This window comes from Medicago sativa, chromosome 4 (assembly GCF_051527215.1).
Source record: "Medicago sativa cultivar Bolivia chromosome 4, Bolivia_mono, whole genome shotgun sequence".
In the NCBI taxonomy this organism is placed as follows: Eukaryota; Viridiplantae; Streptophyta; class Magnoliopsida; order Fabales; family Fabaceae; genus Medicago; species Medicago sativa.
Window position 1 is genome coordinate 95,328,961 of NC_140752.1, and position 19,477 is coordinate 95,348,437.

The 19,477-nt window shown below is 37.6% G+C and overlaps 1 protein-coding gene and 1 pseudogene across 2 annotated transcripts; both read left to right on the plus strand.

The window, feature by feature from the left end:
- The first annotated feature begins 385 nt into the window (after nt 1–385).
- Nucleotides 386–1,852, plus strand: LOC146934119 (aspartic proteinase CDR1 pseudogene; annotated as a pseudogene). Its single transcript, XR_015007657.1, has one exon. The product of XR_015007657.1 is annotated as an aspartic proteinase CDR1 pseudogene (transcript).
- Nucleotides 1,853–15,130: 13,278 nt separating this feature from the next.
- On the plus strand, nt 15,131–17,745 carry LOC146934120 (uncharacterized). Its single transcript, XM_085707878.1, has 3 exons — nt 15,131–15,138; nt 15,258–16,383; nt 16,696–17,745. The coding sequence occupies exons 1-3, from the start codon at nt 15,131–15,133 to the stop codon at nt 17,743–17,745; spliced, it is 2,184 nt and encodes a 727-aa protein (XP_085564004.1).
- The last annotated feature ends 1,732 nt before the right edge of the window (nt 17,746–19,477 follow it).

Sequence of the window (19,477 nt, forward strand, 5' to 3'; positions counted from 1 at the left end):
CGGAAATGGTATAATATAATAGGAGTAATAAGATAATAAAGCAATATGAATGTCTTGCGTTTTATTTGTCATTTATATTGATAATATTTGAATAGGTAAATTTGTTTTTTGAATGAAGACAACTTTTCAGGCTATCAAAATTAGTGTATAATAATAGGACAATAAATCAATATAAATGTTTAGTCAAAACAAAAATAAGCAACACGAATATCTTACGTTTTATTTGTCTTTTACTCCATAATTTTATTTTGTTGACCAAATTTATCCTTTATAATTGATAACAATTGAATACGTAAAAAGAATAGTTTGAATCTTCACCAAAGAATAGTTTGAATTGACAACTTTTTAGGCTATGGTTCCTTCCATAAGAATGTATGCGTCTATCTACATTCTCACACATTGTCTATAAAAGGCACTAGATTACATAAACGTTGTAACCAAATTTTACACACCTCTCACCTCTCGATAGCAACAAAACAATGAACGCACTTTCCTTTCTAACCCTTTTTTTCTTTTCCCTTTGTTTCATTGCTTCTTTTTCTCATGCGCTAAATAATGGTTTTAGTGTTGAACTCATCCACCGTGACTCTTCAAAATCACCATTCTACCAACCTACACAAAACAAGTACCAACAAGTTGTCAATGCCGCACGTCGTTCTATCAACCGTGTTAATCATTTCTACAAAAATTCAATTACAAGTACACCTGAATCAACTGTAATTCCTGATAATGGTGAGTATCTCATGACCTATTCAATTGGCAGCCCACCATTTAAGATATATGGCATTGTTGATACAGGTAGTGACATTGTTTGGCTTCAATGCGAGCCTTGTGAAAAATGTTACAACCAAACCACTCCTAAGTTTAAACCATCAAAATCATCAACTTACAAAAATATCCCATGTTCATCTAACCTATGTCAATCTGTGAGAGATATCTCTTGTAATGCCCAAAATTTTTGTGAATATACTATTGCTTATGGAGATCATTCACATTCACAAGGAGATCTTAGTGTTGATACTCTTACATTAGAGTCCTCTACTGGCGGTCATATTTCATTTCCTAAAACTGTGATAGGATGTGGAACCGACAATACAATGTCGTTTAAAGGCGCAAGCTCTGGTATAGTTGGCCTTGGAGGTGGTCCCGTGTCTCTTATAACACAACTTGGATCGTCAATTGGTTCAAAATTCTCTTATTGTTTGCTTCCATTGTCTTTTGAGTCAAACTCAATTGAGTCAAACAAGACAAGCAAACTCAGTTTTGGAGATGCCGCTGTGGTTTCTGGTGATGATGTTGTGTCAACTCCTATAGTGAAAAAACACCCCATAGTTTTCTACTATTTAACATTGGAAGCATTTAGTGTTGGAAACAAAAGAATAGAATTTGGCAGATCATCAAATGGTGGTGATGAGGGTAACATCATAATTGATTCAGGTACAACATTGACGATATTGCCATCTAATATTTATAATAATTTGGAATCAGCCGTGGTAGAATCGGTGAAACTCGAGCGTGTTGATGATCCAACTCAACAATTAAACCTTTGCTATAGTACCACATCAGACGGATATAATTTTCCTCTAATAACAGCGCATTTTAAAGGTGCGGATATTAAGTTGCATCCTATTAGTACCTTTGTTTCCATTGCCAATGGCATTGTTTGCTTTGCTTTTACCGCTTCTTCGGGCGTTGCTATCTTCGGAAACTTAGCTCAGCAGAATTTGTTGGTTGGTTATGACCTTAAACAAAATACTGTGTCATTTAAGCCTACTGATTGTAGCAAAGTGTAATGATTATTGAAGGCTTTGTTTACTTTATCAAAATCATAATCAAAATAATTTGCATTTTATGTCTTGTCTCTTTAATAACAAAGTTAATTCACATTAGGTTTTGTTCATTACTAGAATAATGATCCGTGTCAAGCACGACATGCATTGTCTTAAAAATCTTATATGGTTTTTTTACACATTACAATAGGTATTGATATGCTTAAAGAAAAGTGTATTGATAAAAACTGAAATAACAAATATATATTTAATTAGTATACCGTTTTTAAAACAAATTTTTTTGGGTTTCTCAAATGTGATATATAATTTTTTTTGTAACTATGATCTCAATCCAGAATTTTGGCCCCAAATATGGTATTTTATTAGAGCAATATATCACCTTTGAGTGATAAAATAGGGAACATATGTACAATTAAACTTAAAATATAAAACTATAAATAATCAGTATATTCTATTTTTGAAAGGAATAATTAGTATACTCTTAAAAAATTAACTAATTTGATCTATATTATACGCAAATATGTCAGTTAAACTAAACAATGGACCATATCTATATTATGAAGGTGAGAAAAACACAAGAAGGGGGGTTGAATTGTGTTTTGAAAAATTCTTCGTTTCTCCTAAAAACTGAACACACTGATCAGAAGCTAAGTGAGACAGCTTCTGAAGTGATGATCAGAATCTAAACGCAGCGGAATAAAACAGAGAGAGAGAAGAAGAACGACACAAAGCAATTATACTGGTTCCTTCCACAATCCGGAAGTAGTCCAGTCCCCCTTGCACTTCCAAGGAGATTTCACTAAGAGTAATATCTGATTACAATTGCTCAAGCACACAAGCAAGAGACTTCCTTTGCTCAAGCACACAAGCTAGAGACTTCCTTTGCTCAAGAACACAATCAAGAGACTTCCTGCTCAAGCACAACTGCAAGAGACTTCCTAACTAAACAAAATTACACAGAAAATTGTTTAAGGTTGAACACTTGATATACAATCAGAGGTGCTCACAATATAAATCAGATACAGACTCAATGGACTTAAGAATTTCTAAGATATGACTTTGAGACACAGAAATTCTAAGTGAATGCAGAACAATTTCAGCAGAGATTTGGCACTTGTAAAAGTATTGAGAGTCTGTTGTTCAGCATTACAAAATCTCTAGGTCTTCACTCCTTTATATAGAGGTGTGAAAGAGACGTTGTGAAATTGTCAGCACCCAAAGAGTCGTTGCTGAAGCTTGATCTTTCACCTTTGATCTTTTGCCTAATTTGGTTGCTGTCCTATGAAGAACTAATTTGAAATCCATTCCTTATCTAAAGGAACATCTATGCAGGCGAAGCCGTATTCTGGAGCTGTTTTCTTGTCTTGTAGCGTGGACACAAAACAGAGTAGTGGAGAACGTGGTTGTACAATTCGTACAAATGTCAACGCTTTCGTCCAAATTGCAAGCACATGCCTTCAAACACCTTTGAAATGACCGTTGCAAAATTCCACTAATCCTTTGTAGCATTTTCGAATCCAATAGACAGCTTTTGCAGTGATAATTCTTCAATTCTTGAATCTTTGCAAATCCAGTTGATATTCAGCTTCTGGTGAAATAGCTTCTGATGAGGCAGCTTCTGATGATGCAGCTTCTGATGATATGACTTCTGCAGCTTCTGATGATGCAGCTTCTGATGATATGACTTCTGGACCTCTTGTCTTCAGGAGCACTATTCTTACTTCAGAAGCGACTTAACTTCAGGAGCACGTTGCCTTCAGAAGCGTCCAAGCTTCAATTATGTCGTTTCCTTTGCTCTTTATTTACTCATTCAAAACCAATGATGATGTAACTTTTTAATTATGGTCCTGTACACTTGAACAAATATTAGCTAGTCCAATTTACAATTTTTAATACCTTGTTATCATCAAAACTCTTTAAGGTTCATTGTTAAACACATTTTGTTCCAACAATCTCCCCCTTTTTGATGATGACAAACAAAAGTATTTAAAAATTGATCAATTGTTGTTAATCTAATTAACAAGTTGACTTTGGGGTTCTGAGGTTTGTAAGCTCAGAATCTGAGGTTTGTAAGCTCAAACTCCCCCTGAGTCTGATAGTCTTTAAGGTGAGGTTTGTAAGCTCCCCCTAAGTTCTATCCAGGTTAATTAAATTCATTTTTCGCACAATAAAATTATCAGAGCTTTAAAAAATGAATAGAATTAATTTAGAGATAAGAGGAATGGTTCAATTAATTTTACTTGAATTTTGATACTCCTTCTTTCGTTCATAGCTTATACCAATAAGGTAAAAAATGATAGAAGTTTTTCAAAAATTTCAAATGCCCTTAATGGGGCTCAGAGCCTTTAAATACTTGTCACATATACTCCCCCTTTTGTCATTATTAAAAAGATTAAAAAAAATAGGCATAAAAGACAAAAAGATTTGAGAAAAACTCAAACATGAAGAGAGTATAATAGGAAAATAACTAAGTCAATCAGAGCAATGTAAATTAACAAGAATATCCAGGCATTATACATAAATCAGAAGTAGCTAAGCAGTCAGAACCATTAAGCATTCAGAAGCATAGAGAAATAAAACAAGATGGTTTCAGAAGCAAGGACTAAGAATTTAAAACAAACAACAAACAAAAGATAACACTAAGGTGTGCAACTAAGGGTTGGTTTGTTGTTGTTTCTTCATCTTCTCCATTTCTTCAATTTTCTTCTGCAACTGTTCTTCAAGAAATTGTTGCCTTTGGAGAAGAGCCTGTTCCCTTTCTCTAGCCTCTTGCTGCTGTTGTGCCATCTGTTTCTTCAGAAGCTTACACAACCTTGCTTCTCTGGTCAAGTAGTCCATTTCTAAGAAGAAAGGCTGGTTTGCCAGGAGCAGTGTAGGATTTCTAACTCTGAGACTCTGATTCAGATTTTCAATAAGCCTTCTGACTGAAGCTTGCTTGACTCTGATGCACTTAGCCTTTATGTTTTCAATAAGCTCAGTTGCCCGGTTCTGAAGTGATGCCCAAGAGTCTTCATATGCGTTGGTGAGATCAATTGTCCTCCTTTGATCCACCAGATTATGCATTTGAGAGAGAATAGAGAGTAGCTCAGCATCAATATATCCAGATTCCAGGGTGTTTGTGGGTGGTTGTTCAAGAATTTCAGGATCAGAATCACTAAGTTCAAGGTCTTGAACAGGGCTAGAAATTGGAATGGTGATGTGTTGAGTTCGGGTTGAGGTTGATGGCTGGTCAGAAGCAATGTGTGCGGTAGAGGTTAGGTCTTGGACATTGACTTGAGAGTTGTCAATATCCATGGGAGTTGGTTGGGGTTCAATGTGCTCTGGTTGGGTTTCAGTTTCAGTTGGTGGTTGTTGTGGTGAAGTTGATGTTTGAGTGTTGAGTTGGGGGTCAATGGTAGCTGTTGGTGATTGTGGGGGTGTTGTGGGTTTATGTGGTTCAGGTGTTTGTTGATGGGGTTTTCTGAAACAACATTTTCAGAAGCAGCTGCTTCTGGAGTTGTTTCAGAGGCTTTTTCTGAGGTAGACTCATCATTTTCTGGAGGAATCATGTTGAGAGGTTGAATGTTAAGGGGTTGAGGGTTAAGGCGAAAGATAGTATCAATGACTCTTTCTCTCTGCTCAGCCATTTCAGCCAACTTCTCATTAATTATGTGACCAACTGGTTCATAAGTAGTTGACTGAGAGGGCTTTTTGTTGGTTTTGGTTGATGTTGACTGGCTTTTTACTGGTTTTTGAAAAAGTTGAGCTAAGGGTATATCATCATCAGAATCATCAGAATCTGATAATGATGAGGATGCGGAATCTGATGATATATTAATTACCTTCTCTGGTTCAGGATCAGAAACCTCTTTAGCAGACTCACTGGTCATCAGCATCAGTTGCTTGGCTTCTGAAACTACAGACTCTTGTAGCTCAGCAGCAATTTCCAAGACTTTTTCAGCTGCTGCCTTCTTCCCTTGTAAGTCCTTTAACTCCAAATCAGAAGCAGCTTGAGCTGTCATGGTGATATGAGGAAAATCCTTGGTCCGCCTCAAGGCTGGCTTCCTCTTCCTCTTTGGTATAGCTGGTTGTACAGGGGCAATACCAGAACTTAGGACTACACAAGAGTTGTTTTCTTCAGCTACCTCTTCAATTGATGGCATTGCAGAACCACCAATCTTAAGCTTGACAGAAGCAGGTCTTGCCTTCTTAGCAGATTCTTCAACCTTCAGATACTCTTCTTTGGTCACTTTCCTCTTAACACTTTTGCTTTTTGCCAGAGGCACAGTACCACCATACATTTCCTCAGGTACCTCATCCAACCTGATGACCTCTTTGGTTGCCACATAGTGTTCCTTGATGTACCTCATCTGTACTTCAATAGGATCCTGTTTGCAGATGGGTGGAAAATCCCTCATAAGATCAGACACGACATGAGATTCACTTAGGTCAGTTCTAAGTTTGGTGACCTTGCTGATCAGCTTCATATTCTTGAGAGTTTGAGCATTTATGAATGCTCCAGTTTTTGTATCCAGCATCTGATCTGTGTAGCCTTGAGCTCTGCTTAAACTGTCCAAGACACCTCCTTGATAGAATATCTCTGATAAGAGTCTTCCATAAGGAACCCAGGGCCTTGGTTTATCCTGCAGCTGACTCTGTTTCAGACACTCTACCAAGTACTTGAACATGTATTTGGGCACATTCACCTTTTCCTTCTTGATGAGGTGCTGGAGAAAGACCTTCTGAGCCAAATTTGGTTTCTCATTATCACCACATGGAAACAAATCCTCGTTCTGAATCTTCAGAAGCATCTTGGTTTCCATGTTTAATTCAGCATATTTCTTCTCCTTTTCAGAATTGTATATAACCAAGTTAGCTCTTTCCTTCCAAATGCGTTGTTCAGCAGCACTTGAAAGATCAATTCCAGAGTAATATCCAGACGCTTCAACCTTAAGAACAGCTTCTATCTGCCATTGAGTAATTCTTACTGGAATACCGCAGATACTTGATCTGATTTCATCCTCAACAAACGGCGCAAGACCCATTTCTTCTCTTGTTTTCCCTTCTAATTCAGGATATATTAACACCATCTGACTTTCCTCAGCTAGGGATGCCACTCTGTTGTAAAATTTTGCTCTTACCTAGAAGTGTCTAACCAGAGTTTCGTATGTTGGTCCATTCAACATTTTGAAGTAATGCATGAGTCCTTGCTCTTCAAAGTAGCTTCTGATCCAACACTTATGAAAACCCAGAGAATCAAAATCCACTGGATTCTCTATCTGAACTTGTAAATCCCATTCTTCCAATTTCATGCTTCTTCCTCTGTAGTCATATTCAAGGACCATTCGTGAAGTAGATACTGAATCTCCTCGTTGCGAACTTGATGATGCCATTTGATGATTGACGAAGATTTGAAGAAGATGAAGATTTTAGGGTTCTAAGGTTGAGAGAATGCGCTTACTTCGCAAGAAGTTTGAGAGCAAATGTGTTTGTTGTGAGTGAGTAGTGTGTGAATTGACAAAGTGTTAAAAGTAAAACGATTGCAATTCAAAAGAGACAAACAAACATAACATTAATGACAAAATTGGGGGCGCGTGAAAAGTACTTTCAAAGCTATTAAATCATCATTGCCCTTTTAGTTATACACCAATACATACAGGCCGCGTCAGAAGTTCACAGAGTAACTACCAAGTTAGTGGGCCAGAAGTTACTTTTAAAAGGTAACTCCCAACGTTTCCACTAATTCAACTATTCAGAAGCAATAAATCCAGCTTCTGGACTTCAGATGCTGGTGTCATCATCAGAAGCGAGTTTTCCTCAGAACCTCAATAAAGAGCTTCTGATGGACTACTACTTCTGAACTAACTTCAGAACCTAAAATCCTATTCAGGAGCAAGCAAACATCTAATCAGACACGTAGTGCATGTTCAAATTTTTCTTTATAAAATCAAATCTTTCAACAGTTAAAGGCTTAGTAAATATATCAGCCCATTGATTTTCAGTATCAATGAATTGTATATCTAAAATTCCTTTTTGAACATAATCTCTGATAAAATGGTGTTTGATTTCAATGTGCTTAGCTCTTGAATGCAAAATTGGATTTTTAGACAAACAAATAGCAGCAGTATTATCACAATAAATGGGAATACTGTTAGCAGTTATCTGATAATCTTCCAACTGATGTTTCATCCAAAGTAGTTGTGTACAACAACTTGCAGCCGAAATGTATTCTGCTTCTGCTGTAGACGTAGCAATAGTTGTTTGTCTTTTGCTAGCCCAGGATATAAGATTATCACCCAGAAATTGACAATTGCCACTGGTTGACTTTCTTTCAATCCTATCACCAGCATAATTAGCATCACATAATCCAATTAGCTTATAATCTAAGGATTTCCTATAAAGGAGTCCAAGATTAGTTGTTCCTTTCAAATACCTGAAGATTCTCTTGACAGCAGTCATATGAGATTCTATAGGATCTGATTGGAATCTTGAACACAAGCATACACTGAATAAAATATCTGGCCTAGATGCAGTGAGGTATAACAAAGAACCAATTATACCTCTATACAGCTTCTGATCTACTTTAGCTCCTTCATCTTCTTTGCTTAAGGTGCAAGTAGGGTGCATTGGAGTGTTCATCACTTTACAATCTTCAAGTTTGAATTTCTTCAGAAGCTCCTTTGTATACTTAGACTGATGAACGTAGACTCCATCTTTGCATTGATTAATTTGAATGCCAAGGAAGAACTTCAGCTCTCGCATCATGCTCATTTCAAATTCATCCTGCATTAACTCAGAAAATTCCTTGCAAAGAGATGCGTTAGAAGAACCAAATATTATATCATCAACATATATTTGCACAACAAGAATATCTTTCCCAAGGGTCCTTCTGAAGAGTGTAGTATCAACCTGTCCTCTTTTAAAATCATTCTTGATTAAGAAATTACTTAGTCTATCATACCAAGCTCTGGGAGCTTGTTTCAAGCCATATAGTGATTTCTTCAGTTTAAAAACATGGTCAGGATATTTAATATCCTCAAATCCAGGAGGTTGCTTAACATACACTTCTTCTATGACACCATTTAGAAATGCACTCTTGACATCCATTTGATATAATATTATGCCATGATTAACTGCATAGGAAAGAAGTAACCTGATTGCTTCCAATCTTGCAACTGGAGCAAACGTTTCAGTGTAATCAATGCCTTCTTGTTGACTATACCCTTGTGCAACAAGTCTGGCTTTGTTTCTTGTTACTTCACCTTGCTCATTCAGCTTGTTTCTGAATACCCATTTTGTTGCTACAATGTTCTTGTGCTGAGGTTTGGGTACCAGATCCCACACATCATTTCTTTGAAATTGATTCAACTCTTCTTGCATAGCTAGGATCCATCCATCATCTGAAAGTGCTTCATCAACTGTTGTAGGTTCAATCATTGAGATTAGTCCAATCATTGACTCTACTTGTCTGAAATGTGATCTTGTCCTTCTTGGACTATCTTTGTTTCCAATGATTAGCTCCTCAGGATGTGAAGACTTGTGTTTGAATGTGTTTCTGGGAGGATCTTCTTGATGTGAGCCATCTTGTGCTTCATCAGAAGCAGCTTCATCCTGCACTTCTGATGTGGGTTCAGCTTCTGGACTATCTTCAGATTCAGCTATCTGATCAGGTTCTGGAGTAACTTCAGGAACCTGTATCTCTGCAAAACTTTCATCTTGCTTTGAAGTTTTATCTTCAAGCTCCTTGTCATCAAATTTAACGTGCATAGATTCTTCAACACAGAGTGTTTCTGAATTATACACTCTGTATGCCTTTGACCTTTCAGAGTAACCTAAAAAGATTCCTCTTTGGGCCTTGGCATCAAATTTCTTTAGGTAGAGCTTGTTGTTCAGAATGTAACATGTACATCCAAATTGATGAAAGTAAGAGATATTGGGTTTTCTTCCTTTAAAGAGTTCATATGCTGTTTTCTCCAAAATAGGTCTGATATAGATCCTATTTTGAACATAGCATGCCGTATTCACTGCTTCTGCCCAAAAATGTTTTGGTAAATTGTTTTCATGAATCATGGTTCTGGCCATTTCTTGTAAAGTTCTATTCTTTCTCTCTACAACCCCATTTTGTTGTGGTGTTCTAGGAGAAGAGAATTCATGGAAAATTCCATGTTTTTCACAAAAAGCTTCAAATGGCTCATTTTCAAATTCTCCACCATGATCACTTCTGACTTTCAAAATTTTTGATTCTTTTTCAGATTGAATTTGAGTGCAGAAGCTACTGAATACATCACACGCAACATCTTTACTCTTTATGAATTTCACCCAAGTCCATCTGCTGTAATCATCAACAATGACTAATCCATATTTACTTCCATATAAGGATGCAGTACTCACTGGTCCAAATAAATCAATATGGAGTAATTCTAAAGGTCTTGAGGTTGAAACGATGTCTTTGGTTTTAAAAGATGATTTCACAATTTTCCCTCTCTGACATGCACCACAGAGTGCATCTGAATGATAGTCAATGTCTGGTAGCCCTTTCACAAGTTGTAACTTACTAAGCTTAGAGATTAACCTCCAGTTAGCATGTCCCAACCTTCTGTGCCACATCCATTTCTTATCATTCACTGATAGTAGGCAAAACACCTTCTGATCAGTCAGTTCAGAAAAATTGATTTTACAGACATTGTCAACTCTCTTTCCTTTGAACACAATGGATTTGTCTTCCTTGTTGATTACTGTACAGTTGGGTTTTTCAAAAAGCACATCATAACCATTATCACAAAATTGACTAATGCTCAAAAGGTTATGTTCAAGACCATCTACCAACTATACATTATTAATTGAGGTAGAGGAATTACCAATAGTTCCTGTACCTATGATCTTGCCTGACTGGTTGCCTCCAAATTTCACATTTCCTCCCTCTTTCATTGTTAGGCTGAGGAACATGGACTTGTCTCCTGTCATGTGTCTTGAGCAACCGCTGTCTAGGTACCATGATCTTTGCTTTGGCACTGCTCTTAGACATACCTGCATCATTGACATTTTTAGATTTAGGTACCCATTGTTCTATGGGTCCTGGAAGGTTAGTACTTAAGGCTTTACTCTTCACTTCTTGTACCTTGTGCTGTGAGTTGGGTTGCTTCTGATTAACCATCACCTTAGGTTTTGGTACTTCAGAAGCAGTAACTGTCTTCTTCTGAAACTTAGACTTTAGAACCCCAGATTTTGGTTTCACCAGACTCTGAGGAATAGGTTCTGATCTTTTCAGGATCCTAACCTTTGAAGTGTTGGAATCAGATTTGATCATAGCCTTTGACTTAGAGTTCTTTGGCTTTGAAGTAATCTTAGCCTTAGAACTAGAAGCTTCAGGTTCTGATTGAACAACAGTTTCCAACTCAGCCCCTTCTGGTACAAAGAAGGTTTTCAGACCTTCCTTGATGCATTCACAACAAGATTTTAGATTGGTTTTCTCAAGTTTCACTTCTGGAAAACCAATTCCTCTGCCATTGTTCTTGTAAATGCTATAAATTATAGAAGCTACTCTGCTTCTGTCAATGCCAGATATAATAAAATCTTCAAGAGCAATTTCATGGTTACTTAAAGGTTTTTCATTACACTTTTCTTGTAGCTTCTGACATAAGAACCTGAGCTGATCTTCATATGTTTTACACATGAAGTCAAAGCCCCTAAGTCCTTGTTCAGAAGCTTTCAGATCCAATAGAGTTGATTTTTGCTGTTGTACCAACTCAACATATTTTTCTTTTAAATCCTTCAACTCATTGGTTCTTACTTCAAAATGTGTAAGAAGTTCTTTAAGTGAGTCAACAAGTTCATCTCTGGGAATTTTGGAATATACCTCGTTTTCATCTTCTGAGTCTGAATCTGATCCAGCTTCTGAAGTTGCTGTTGCTACCAACCCAACAGCTACCTTTGCATCTTCATCAGCTTCCTCTTTATCAGATCCAGATTCACTACCCAAATCATCCTAGGTTGCCATTAAACTCTGCTTAATCTGCTTCTTGAATTTGCTTGGTTTGAATGTAGACCTCTTTGACTTGTCCTTAGACTTTTCTCTTTGAAGATCAGGGCATTCAGCAATGAAGTGTCCCGGCTTCTTACAGTTGAAGCATCCCTTCTGATCTTCTTTCCTTGAGCTTCTGGAGAGAAACTTTCTGTTCTTCTTGGCCAGATATTGAAGTCTGTTTGAGAGCATGGCCATTTCAGCAGCATCTGGTTCAGAATCTGAACTTGATTGTTCTTCCTCTTCAGATTCAACCACTTTGAGAGATTTTGATGACTTGCCTTTGGATGGAAGAGCTATTGATTTACTCTTCTTAGTAGACTCATGTTCATTAAGACTTAACTCATGAACTTTGAGAGAACTAACAAGATCTTCAACACTTAAAGTGTTTAAATCTTTAGCTTCCTCAATGGCAGTCACCTTTGGTCTCCATCTGGCAGGTAAGCTTCTGAGTATCTTGCTTACATGATCAGAAGCAACATAGCTCTTCTTTAGAATCTGTAGCCCAGAAACTAAGGTTTGAAACCTTGAGTACATCTCCTCAATAGTTTCATCATCCTTCATCTTGAATAACTCATACTGATGTACAAGCAGGAGAGCCTTTGCTTCTTTGACCTTCTTGCTCCCTTCATAATTTGAACAGAGAGAAGCAAACATAGCTTTAGCAGTGGATTTGTCACTCATCTTCATGTATTCTGCTTTGGGTATGGCAGTGACAAGGGCTCCTCTGATAATATGATGCTTCTTGTAGAGTTTCCTCAGTTCTGGAGTATGTTTCTTTCTATCCACAGCAGCTCCTTCTTCATCAAGGACTAAATCACCAACACCATCTTCCAGAATATCCCATAATTCTTCATCTAGGCTCATGATGTAACTGTAAAAGTTGGTCTTCCACCAAGAGAATTCTTCAGCATCTCCATTGAATTTTGGAATTTTTCCAACACTGGATTTCTTACTATCACTATAATCATGTGAGACATGTTTATAACTAGTATCACTAGAACCAGCAGGAGGAGGAGTAGACATGTTTTTCTCAGATCTTTGACTGTTGCACGGTTAAGTGTTACACAACAGACCAAGGCTCTAGATACCAATTGAAGGTGAGAAAAACACAAGAAGGGGGGTTGAATTGTGTTTTGAAAAATTCTTCGTTTCTCCTAAAAACTGAACACACTGATCAGAAGCTAAGTGAGACAGCTTCTGAAGTGATGATCAGAATCTAAACGCAGCGGAATAAAACAGAGAGAGAGAAGAAGAACGACACAAAGCAATTATACTGGTTCCTTCCACAATCCGGAAGTAGTCCAGTCCCCCTTGCACTTCCAAGGAGATTTCACTAAGAGTAATATCTGATTACAATTGCTCAAGCACACAAGCAAGAGACTTCCTTTGCTCAAGCACACAAGCTAGAGACTTCCTTTGCTCAAGAACACAATCAAGAGACTTCCTGCTCAAGCACAACTGCAAGAGACTTCCTAACTAAACAAAATTACACAGAAAATTGTTTAAGGTTGAACACTTGATATACAATCAGAGGTGCTCACAATATAAATCAGATACAGACTCAATGGACTTAAGAATTTCTAAGATATGACTTTGAGACACAGAAATTCTAAGTGAATGCAGAACAATTTCAGCAGAGATTTGGCACTTGTAAAAGTATTGAGAGTCTGTTGTTCAGCATTACAAAATCTCTAGGTCTTCACTCCTTTATATAGAGGTGTGAAAGAGACGTTGTGAAATTGTCAGCACCCAAAGAGTCGTTGCTGAAGCTTGATCTTTCACCTTTGATCTTTTGCCTAATTTGGTTGCTGTCCTATGAAGAACTAATTTGAAATCCATTCCTTATCTAAAGGAACATCTATGCAGGCGAAGCCGTATTCTGGAGCTGTTTTCTTGTCTTGTAGCGTGGACACAAAACAGAGTAGTGGAGAACGTGGTTGTACAATTCGTACAAATGTCAACGCTTTCGTCCAAATTGCAAGCACATGCCTTCAAACACCTTTGAAATGACCGTTGCAAAATTCCACTAATCCTTTGTAGCATTTTCGAATCCAATAGACAGCTTTTGCAGTGATAATTCTTCAATTCTTGAATCTTTGCAAATCCAGTTGATATTCAGCTTCTGGTGAAATAGCTTCTGATGAGGCAGCTTCTGATGATGCAGCTTCTGATGATATGACTTCTGCAGCTTCTGATGATGCAACTTCTGATGATATGACTTCTGGACCTCTTGTCTTCAGGAGCACTATTCTTACTTCAGAAGCGACTTAACTTCAGGAGCACGTTGCCTTCAGGAGCGTCCAAGCTTCAATTATGTCGTTTCCTTTGCTCTTTATTTGCTCATTCAGAACCAATGATGATGTAACTTTTTAATTATGGTCCTGTACACTTGAACAAATATTAGCTAGTCCAATTTACAATTTTTAATACCTTGTTATCATCAAAACTCTTTAAGGTTCATTGTTAAACACATTTTGTTCCAACATATTATACCTCCACCCTTGTATTTTATGTGAGCTTTCCAGTTTTTCATCTTATATAAACTAAATAAAGCCTTTTACTATTTCATTTTTTTCCTCGTATTTTTTTCAAAGGTTTCCAGTATAAAACAAAGGACGAGAAAGTAAGTAAGTGACCTTTTACATACTAGGCTTATTTGATCCATTAGTCCCTTAAATAATTTCAAGTTTTCATTTTAGTCCCACAATTAATAAAACGTACGTTTTAGTCCCTCACTTTTTGCTCCGTTTGCCAAATAAATCCCATCCGTCAAAACAATTGGTTTTCCGTTAGTATGAGTCCACGTGGCAAAAAAAACCCAGAAAATTGGCTTCTTCCCTTGTGTTCTTGTGTTCTTCATCATCTTCACATGATTCATAAAGAAAAGAGTATTACTTTTCCCACCCTATGGCCTTCTCGCGCGCCCTATTTTTTTTACCAAAATACCCTTTATCCGGAAAATATATTCCGGACAATATTCGGAATGTATAATCTGTACCGTTTGAAAATCACCCTGTCTCGTGAGGACTTACGAAACTTGGGGTTGGTCAGTTGAAATACAATCCGGATAACATAATCCGGACATAAGAGCTGTATTCCGGAGAAGATATTCCGCACACCCTGTATTCAAAACGAGCGGGAAAAAGTAGACGTCTTTTTCCGGAATATGTAATCCGGATAGCTAGGTTATATATAGTTCTCCAGAACCTAGCTGAAGCAGACCACCTTTATCAAAAACACTCCCTACACCTCTAAAAAACACTCCATTTGGGCGAAATCTTGGTTTGGAGCAGCAATCTGGCCATAAAAGGGTGTTAACATCATCATTTTCGTCTGAATGCAAAGGTAATGTGTATATAAACCTTTCCCTAGTCGATTTTTAGGCGATTAAGATTTGATCACGTTGTATGATCTTCACTGTACTTATCCTCTTGAAGTCTTTGGTTGATAATTTTTCATTGTAGGAAGTATCATGATTCTGATGAAGTCAGTGATGTTTTTTGGACACAACCAGAGTCTATCAAGTTGTTTAACACTTTCTCCACGGTGCTTGTGTTGGATTCAACATACAAGACAAACAAGTATCGTCTTCCATTGCTTGAGTTTGTCGGTAATACTTCTACCATGAAAACATACTCTATTGCTTTTGTCTATATGCTGTCTGAGAGGCAAGACAATGTTTATTGGGCTCTTGAGAGGTGTCGTGAGATGTTGCACTCCAAAGATCTCTATCCCAAAGTAGTTGTCACTGATCGGGACAATGCTTTGATCAATGCCGTGGAAAAGATTTTCCCTAAAGCTACTACTCTGTTGTGCTCATATCACATTGGACAAAATGTGAGAGCAAAGTGTAAAGTGGATTGCAAAGTGACGGATCTCAAAGGCAAGAATGGGCAACCAATTAAGCCTGGTTCGGTTGTGAAGACTGTGATGGCTGCATGGATGGTTATTGTGGACTCCGACACGGAGGAAGCATATATTGATAATTGGACCCGGTTCAAAGTTGTATGCGCAAAATTTCCCAAGTTTTTGGATTATGTTGAAAAGACAATTTTGGATCCGGTTAAGGATAAGTTTGTGAGGTTTTGGGTTGAGAAACACCTTCATATGGGGAATACTACAACAAACAGAGCTGAATCTGCACACGCTCGGTTGAAAAAGTATCTGAGTAGTAGTATGGGTGATTTGAGCACAAACTGGAAATCCGTTCATGCCATGCTAGAGCTGCAACATACCGCAATACATGCTTCGTTTCAGACGAGCATTATCATGCTTGAACATCGGTTCAAAGACAAGGTGTTTTGGTCTAGGTTGATCCGGAACATTTCAAGGGAAGCTTTGCATCATCTCGTAGTGGAGTACAATAAAGCACTTGAAATTGGTACGGATAAATCAAGATGTGGTTGTTTGAGTTTGATCACATACGGGTTACCGTGTGCATGTATGCTAGCTTTGAAGATCAAGAACGGCACCGCCATTCGTTTGGAAGAAATTCACACCTACTGGAAGAGGTTGGGGTTCGAGTACGAGGTTGACCCGAAGCTTAAAAAAGAAGACATCTCTCTATTGCCAGAATGGGATATTCTCCAGGTATTTTTTTCAAAACTGTCTCTGTTTATGTTCTGCCCAGGATTTCTGTTTCTGTATTATGTACTGGTGCAATCCGGATTATATAATCCGGACATAACAGTTGTATTCCGGAATATGTAATCCGGATAAGTAGCATTTACGCCCCATGCAAGTGCATTTAAGGCTCATGCAAAGGGTGTATCGGGAAGTTCCGGATTATACAATCCGGATTAGCTTGTCTATTTCGGATTGTATAATCCGGAAGTCACCAGTAGTAACAGAATGGCATGTTTCTGACTGGTTTTCCTCTGACTGTTTTGTTACACATTGTAGGCGCGGTTCAAGGACACCGATTACAACATGAAAGTGCATTTGAAAGAACAATTCCGGCAATTTGTTTTACCGGAAACCACCTCTATGCGTCCACCGCCAAATAAGGTCACCACCAAAAGAGCTCCAAAGAAAGATAAGCAAAGCATTCGATCGACAAGGCGGTCCCCTTCCCTATGGGAGATTGTTGACTCCCAAGAGCAAGAAACACAGGGTTCACAGACACGGTCAACAGGGACAAGTAGAAAGAGAGCACGAAAAAGCAACATGTCTCCTACTCCTCCTAAGCCAATTCCAAAAAATCCCAAGAAGCCAACACCCGTTGAGGTCCACATACCAAACAAAGACCAAATCCCAATTTGGATGCATGGCTTTATTGAAAAGGTTACGGATGTACCCGATGATGACCATTGTGGGTTCCGAGCAGTTGCGGTCCTACGTAACTTGACTGTTGATGATCACGTATTAGTCCGGTACAACCTTTACAAAGAGCTTATCGGTGTAGAAAATGACCGCTATCGGAGGATGATTAATGATGATAGGCGGTATAACGAGGTCTTGGACGCTCTATCCTACTCCGATATTGGCATTGCACCACCGGATAAATGGATGACAATGCTGGATATGGGGTTCCTCATCGCACAGAAATTCAACCAAACGGTTGTTGTGTTGTCCATTGGGAAATCAGAAACCTTTTTCCCTCTATGTGGTCCACCGCCGCCTCCAACTATCGATCCGTTGATATGTCTGGCATATGTGAATGACAACCATTTTATGGCCTTGAAATTGAAGGATGGTTGTCCGATTCCTCCCACTTCCGCTCTATGGAGACAATACCATCGAGAGGATGCAGACACATGGCCTGATAGATATGTCAGCCGGATGGCAGATTATAATGAGCTAAGTCGGGCGGCGGGTGTTGAGGTCATAGAAGATGATGAAGAGTTGTACGTTGTTGAAAATCTTGATCCCGATGAGAGGGTTGGTGCTGGTCCTGCTCCTGGTTTGAAGGTTGAAATGGATGATAATCCCATTGATCTTTCGGCGCCATAGATTAGATATATATCATTAGTTTAGTTGAAATGTATATCATTAGGTGAAATGTGTAATGATATAAATTCAAAATTCAACTTTTTTTTGGTATAATGATATATATATAATCATTTTTTGATATAATATTTAAGTTAATTGTCTTTTATACAAACATATATAATGATTTATTGAAGAAAAAAAATGATAAAAACCACGATGACATGAAAATCTGTTTCAGTTCTGTTTCAGTTCTGTGCACTGCTTCATTCCGGATTATATAATCCGGAAATCCCCGAGGGTAATTTTGGAAAAAAATAGGGCGCGCTAGGAAAGGCATAGGGTGGGAAAAGTAATACTCTAAAGAAAAACCCAGAAAAATCAAAATTCATCAAAAAAACAATATTCCTCCGTCACGGCCATCAACTCAACAAACAACAAACACAAACAACATTCATTCTACTCAACAAACACACTGCCATGGATCCATCTCTAAATTTCTTATTCTTTCATTCATTCATTCTCACAAAGAAGAATTTTTATTTCCTTTCTTTCATTCATTTATTCATCAACAAATGCATAAGCTTGAAAGAAAAAAACTTGGCATCGCAAACTTGAAAACAAAAATTAAACAAACTGGAATTGCAAACTTGAATACAAAAATTAAACCAACAAATCCATAATCTGGAAAATGGGTATCAAAAACTTGAAAACAAAATCGTTTATGAACAAAAGCAAATGTTCATAAACTGGAATTAAAACTTGAAGTTGCATAAATTGAAACATTCAAACCTATTTCGTATGAAAAATGGGTCTTCGTTTGAGTTAGAATCAAAGATATAAGAAAAAGGAATTGGATTTCTTTGAGATTTAACACTCTCTGGGTCAATCGAAAGGAGAATAAGGGAGGAAGTAAAAGGTTTTTATGTTTTAATTAGAACTCAATTAGGAACAAACCAAGAATAAGAAAAAACATAAAAAGAAGGGGGAAAAAAGATGGAAACGAAGAAGAAAGAAGAAGAATGGAAAGCATAGGGAAGGAGATAAACTCAATTGGGTTTTGTGTTGCTGTGTTGTTGTGGTGAGGAATGAAGAAATAGATCCAATTTTTTTTTTTAGTTTTAATTTATTTTTCTGGTTTTTTTTTTCTGGATTGGAATGAAGTTTTTTATGAATTTATGAACATGATTGATGAAGAAGATGAAGTTTTTGCCACGTGGACTCATAGTAACGGAAAACCAATTGTTTTGACGGATGAGATTTATTTGGCAAACGGAGTAAAAAGTGAGGGACTAAAACATACGTTTTATTAAATGTGGGACCAAAATGAAATCTTGAAATTATTTAAGGGACCAATAGATCAAATAAGCCAAATACTACTACTAGAAAACTTTATTTAAGTTTTACTGTTTAATTAGTGGTTCGACTGATGGTCCAAGCAAATTCAATTCATGTGCCTCATTCTCCTATTTCTTATTGGTTAGCATGGTATCACATGCTATGGTCTCAGCCTTGTACGTTTCTTGCTGGTCTAGTAGATCTTACAATTTTTCTGGTGATTCCTTCGTTGAAGAACTATTGGTGAATGGGATTTTGGTGGTGGCTATCCTATCAAACGCTAATGTTCCATCCATCTTCTCGTTTCCTTGGCTATCCAGAATTAGGCTGCCAAACCTGCTTATCACCTTCTTGCCCTTACCAGTCGTTCTAAATCCATTTGGGTCACAAAATGATACCATGACCATCTCTATGACTG

Bases quoted from the DNA above. Each gene is read 5' to 3' on its own strand.
- LOC146934120 (XM_085707878.1), top strand. The intron at 16,384-16,695 runs GTATTTTTTTCA...TACACATTGTAG, and splicing joins CAGAATGGGATATTCTCCAG to GCGCGGTTCAAGGACACCGA.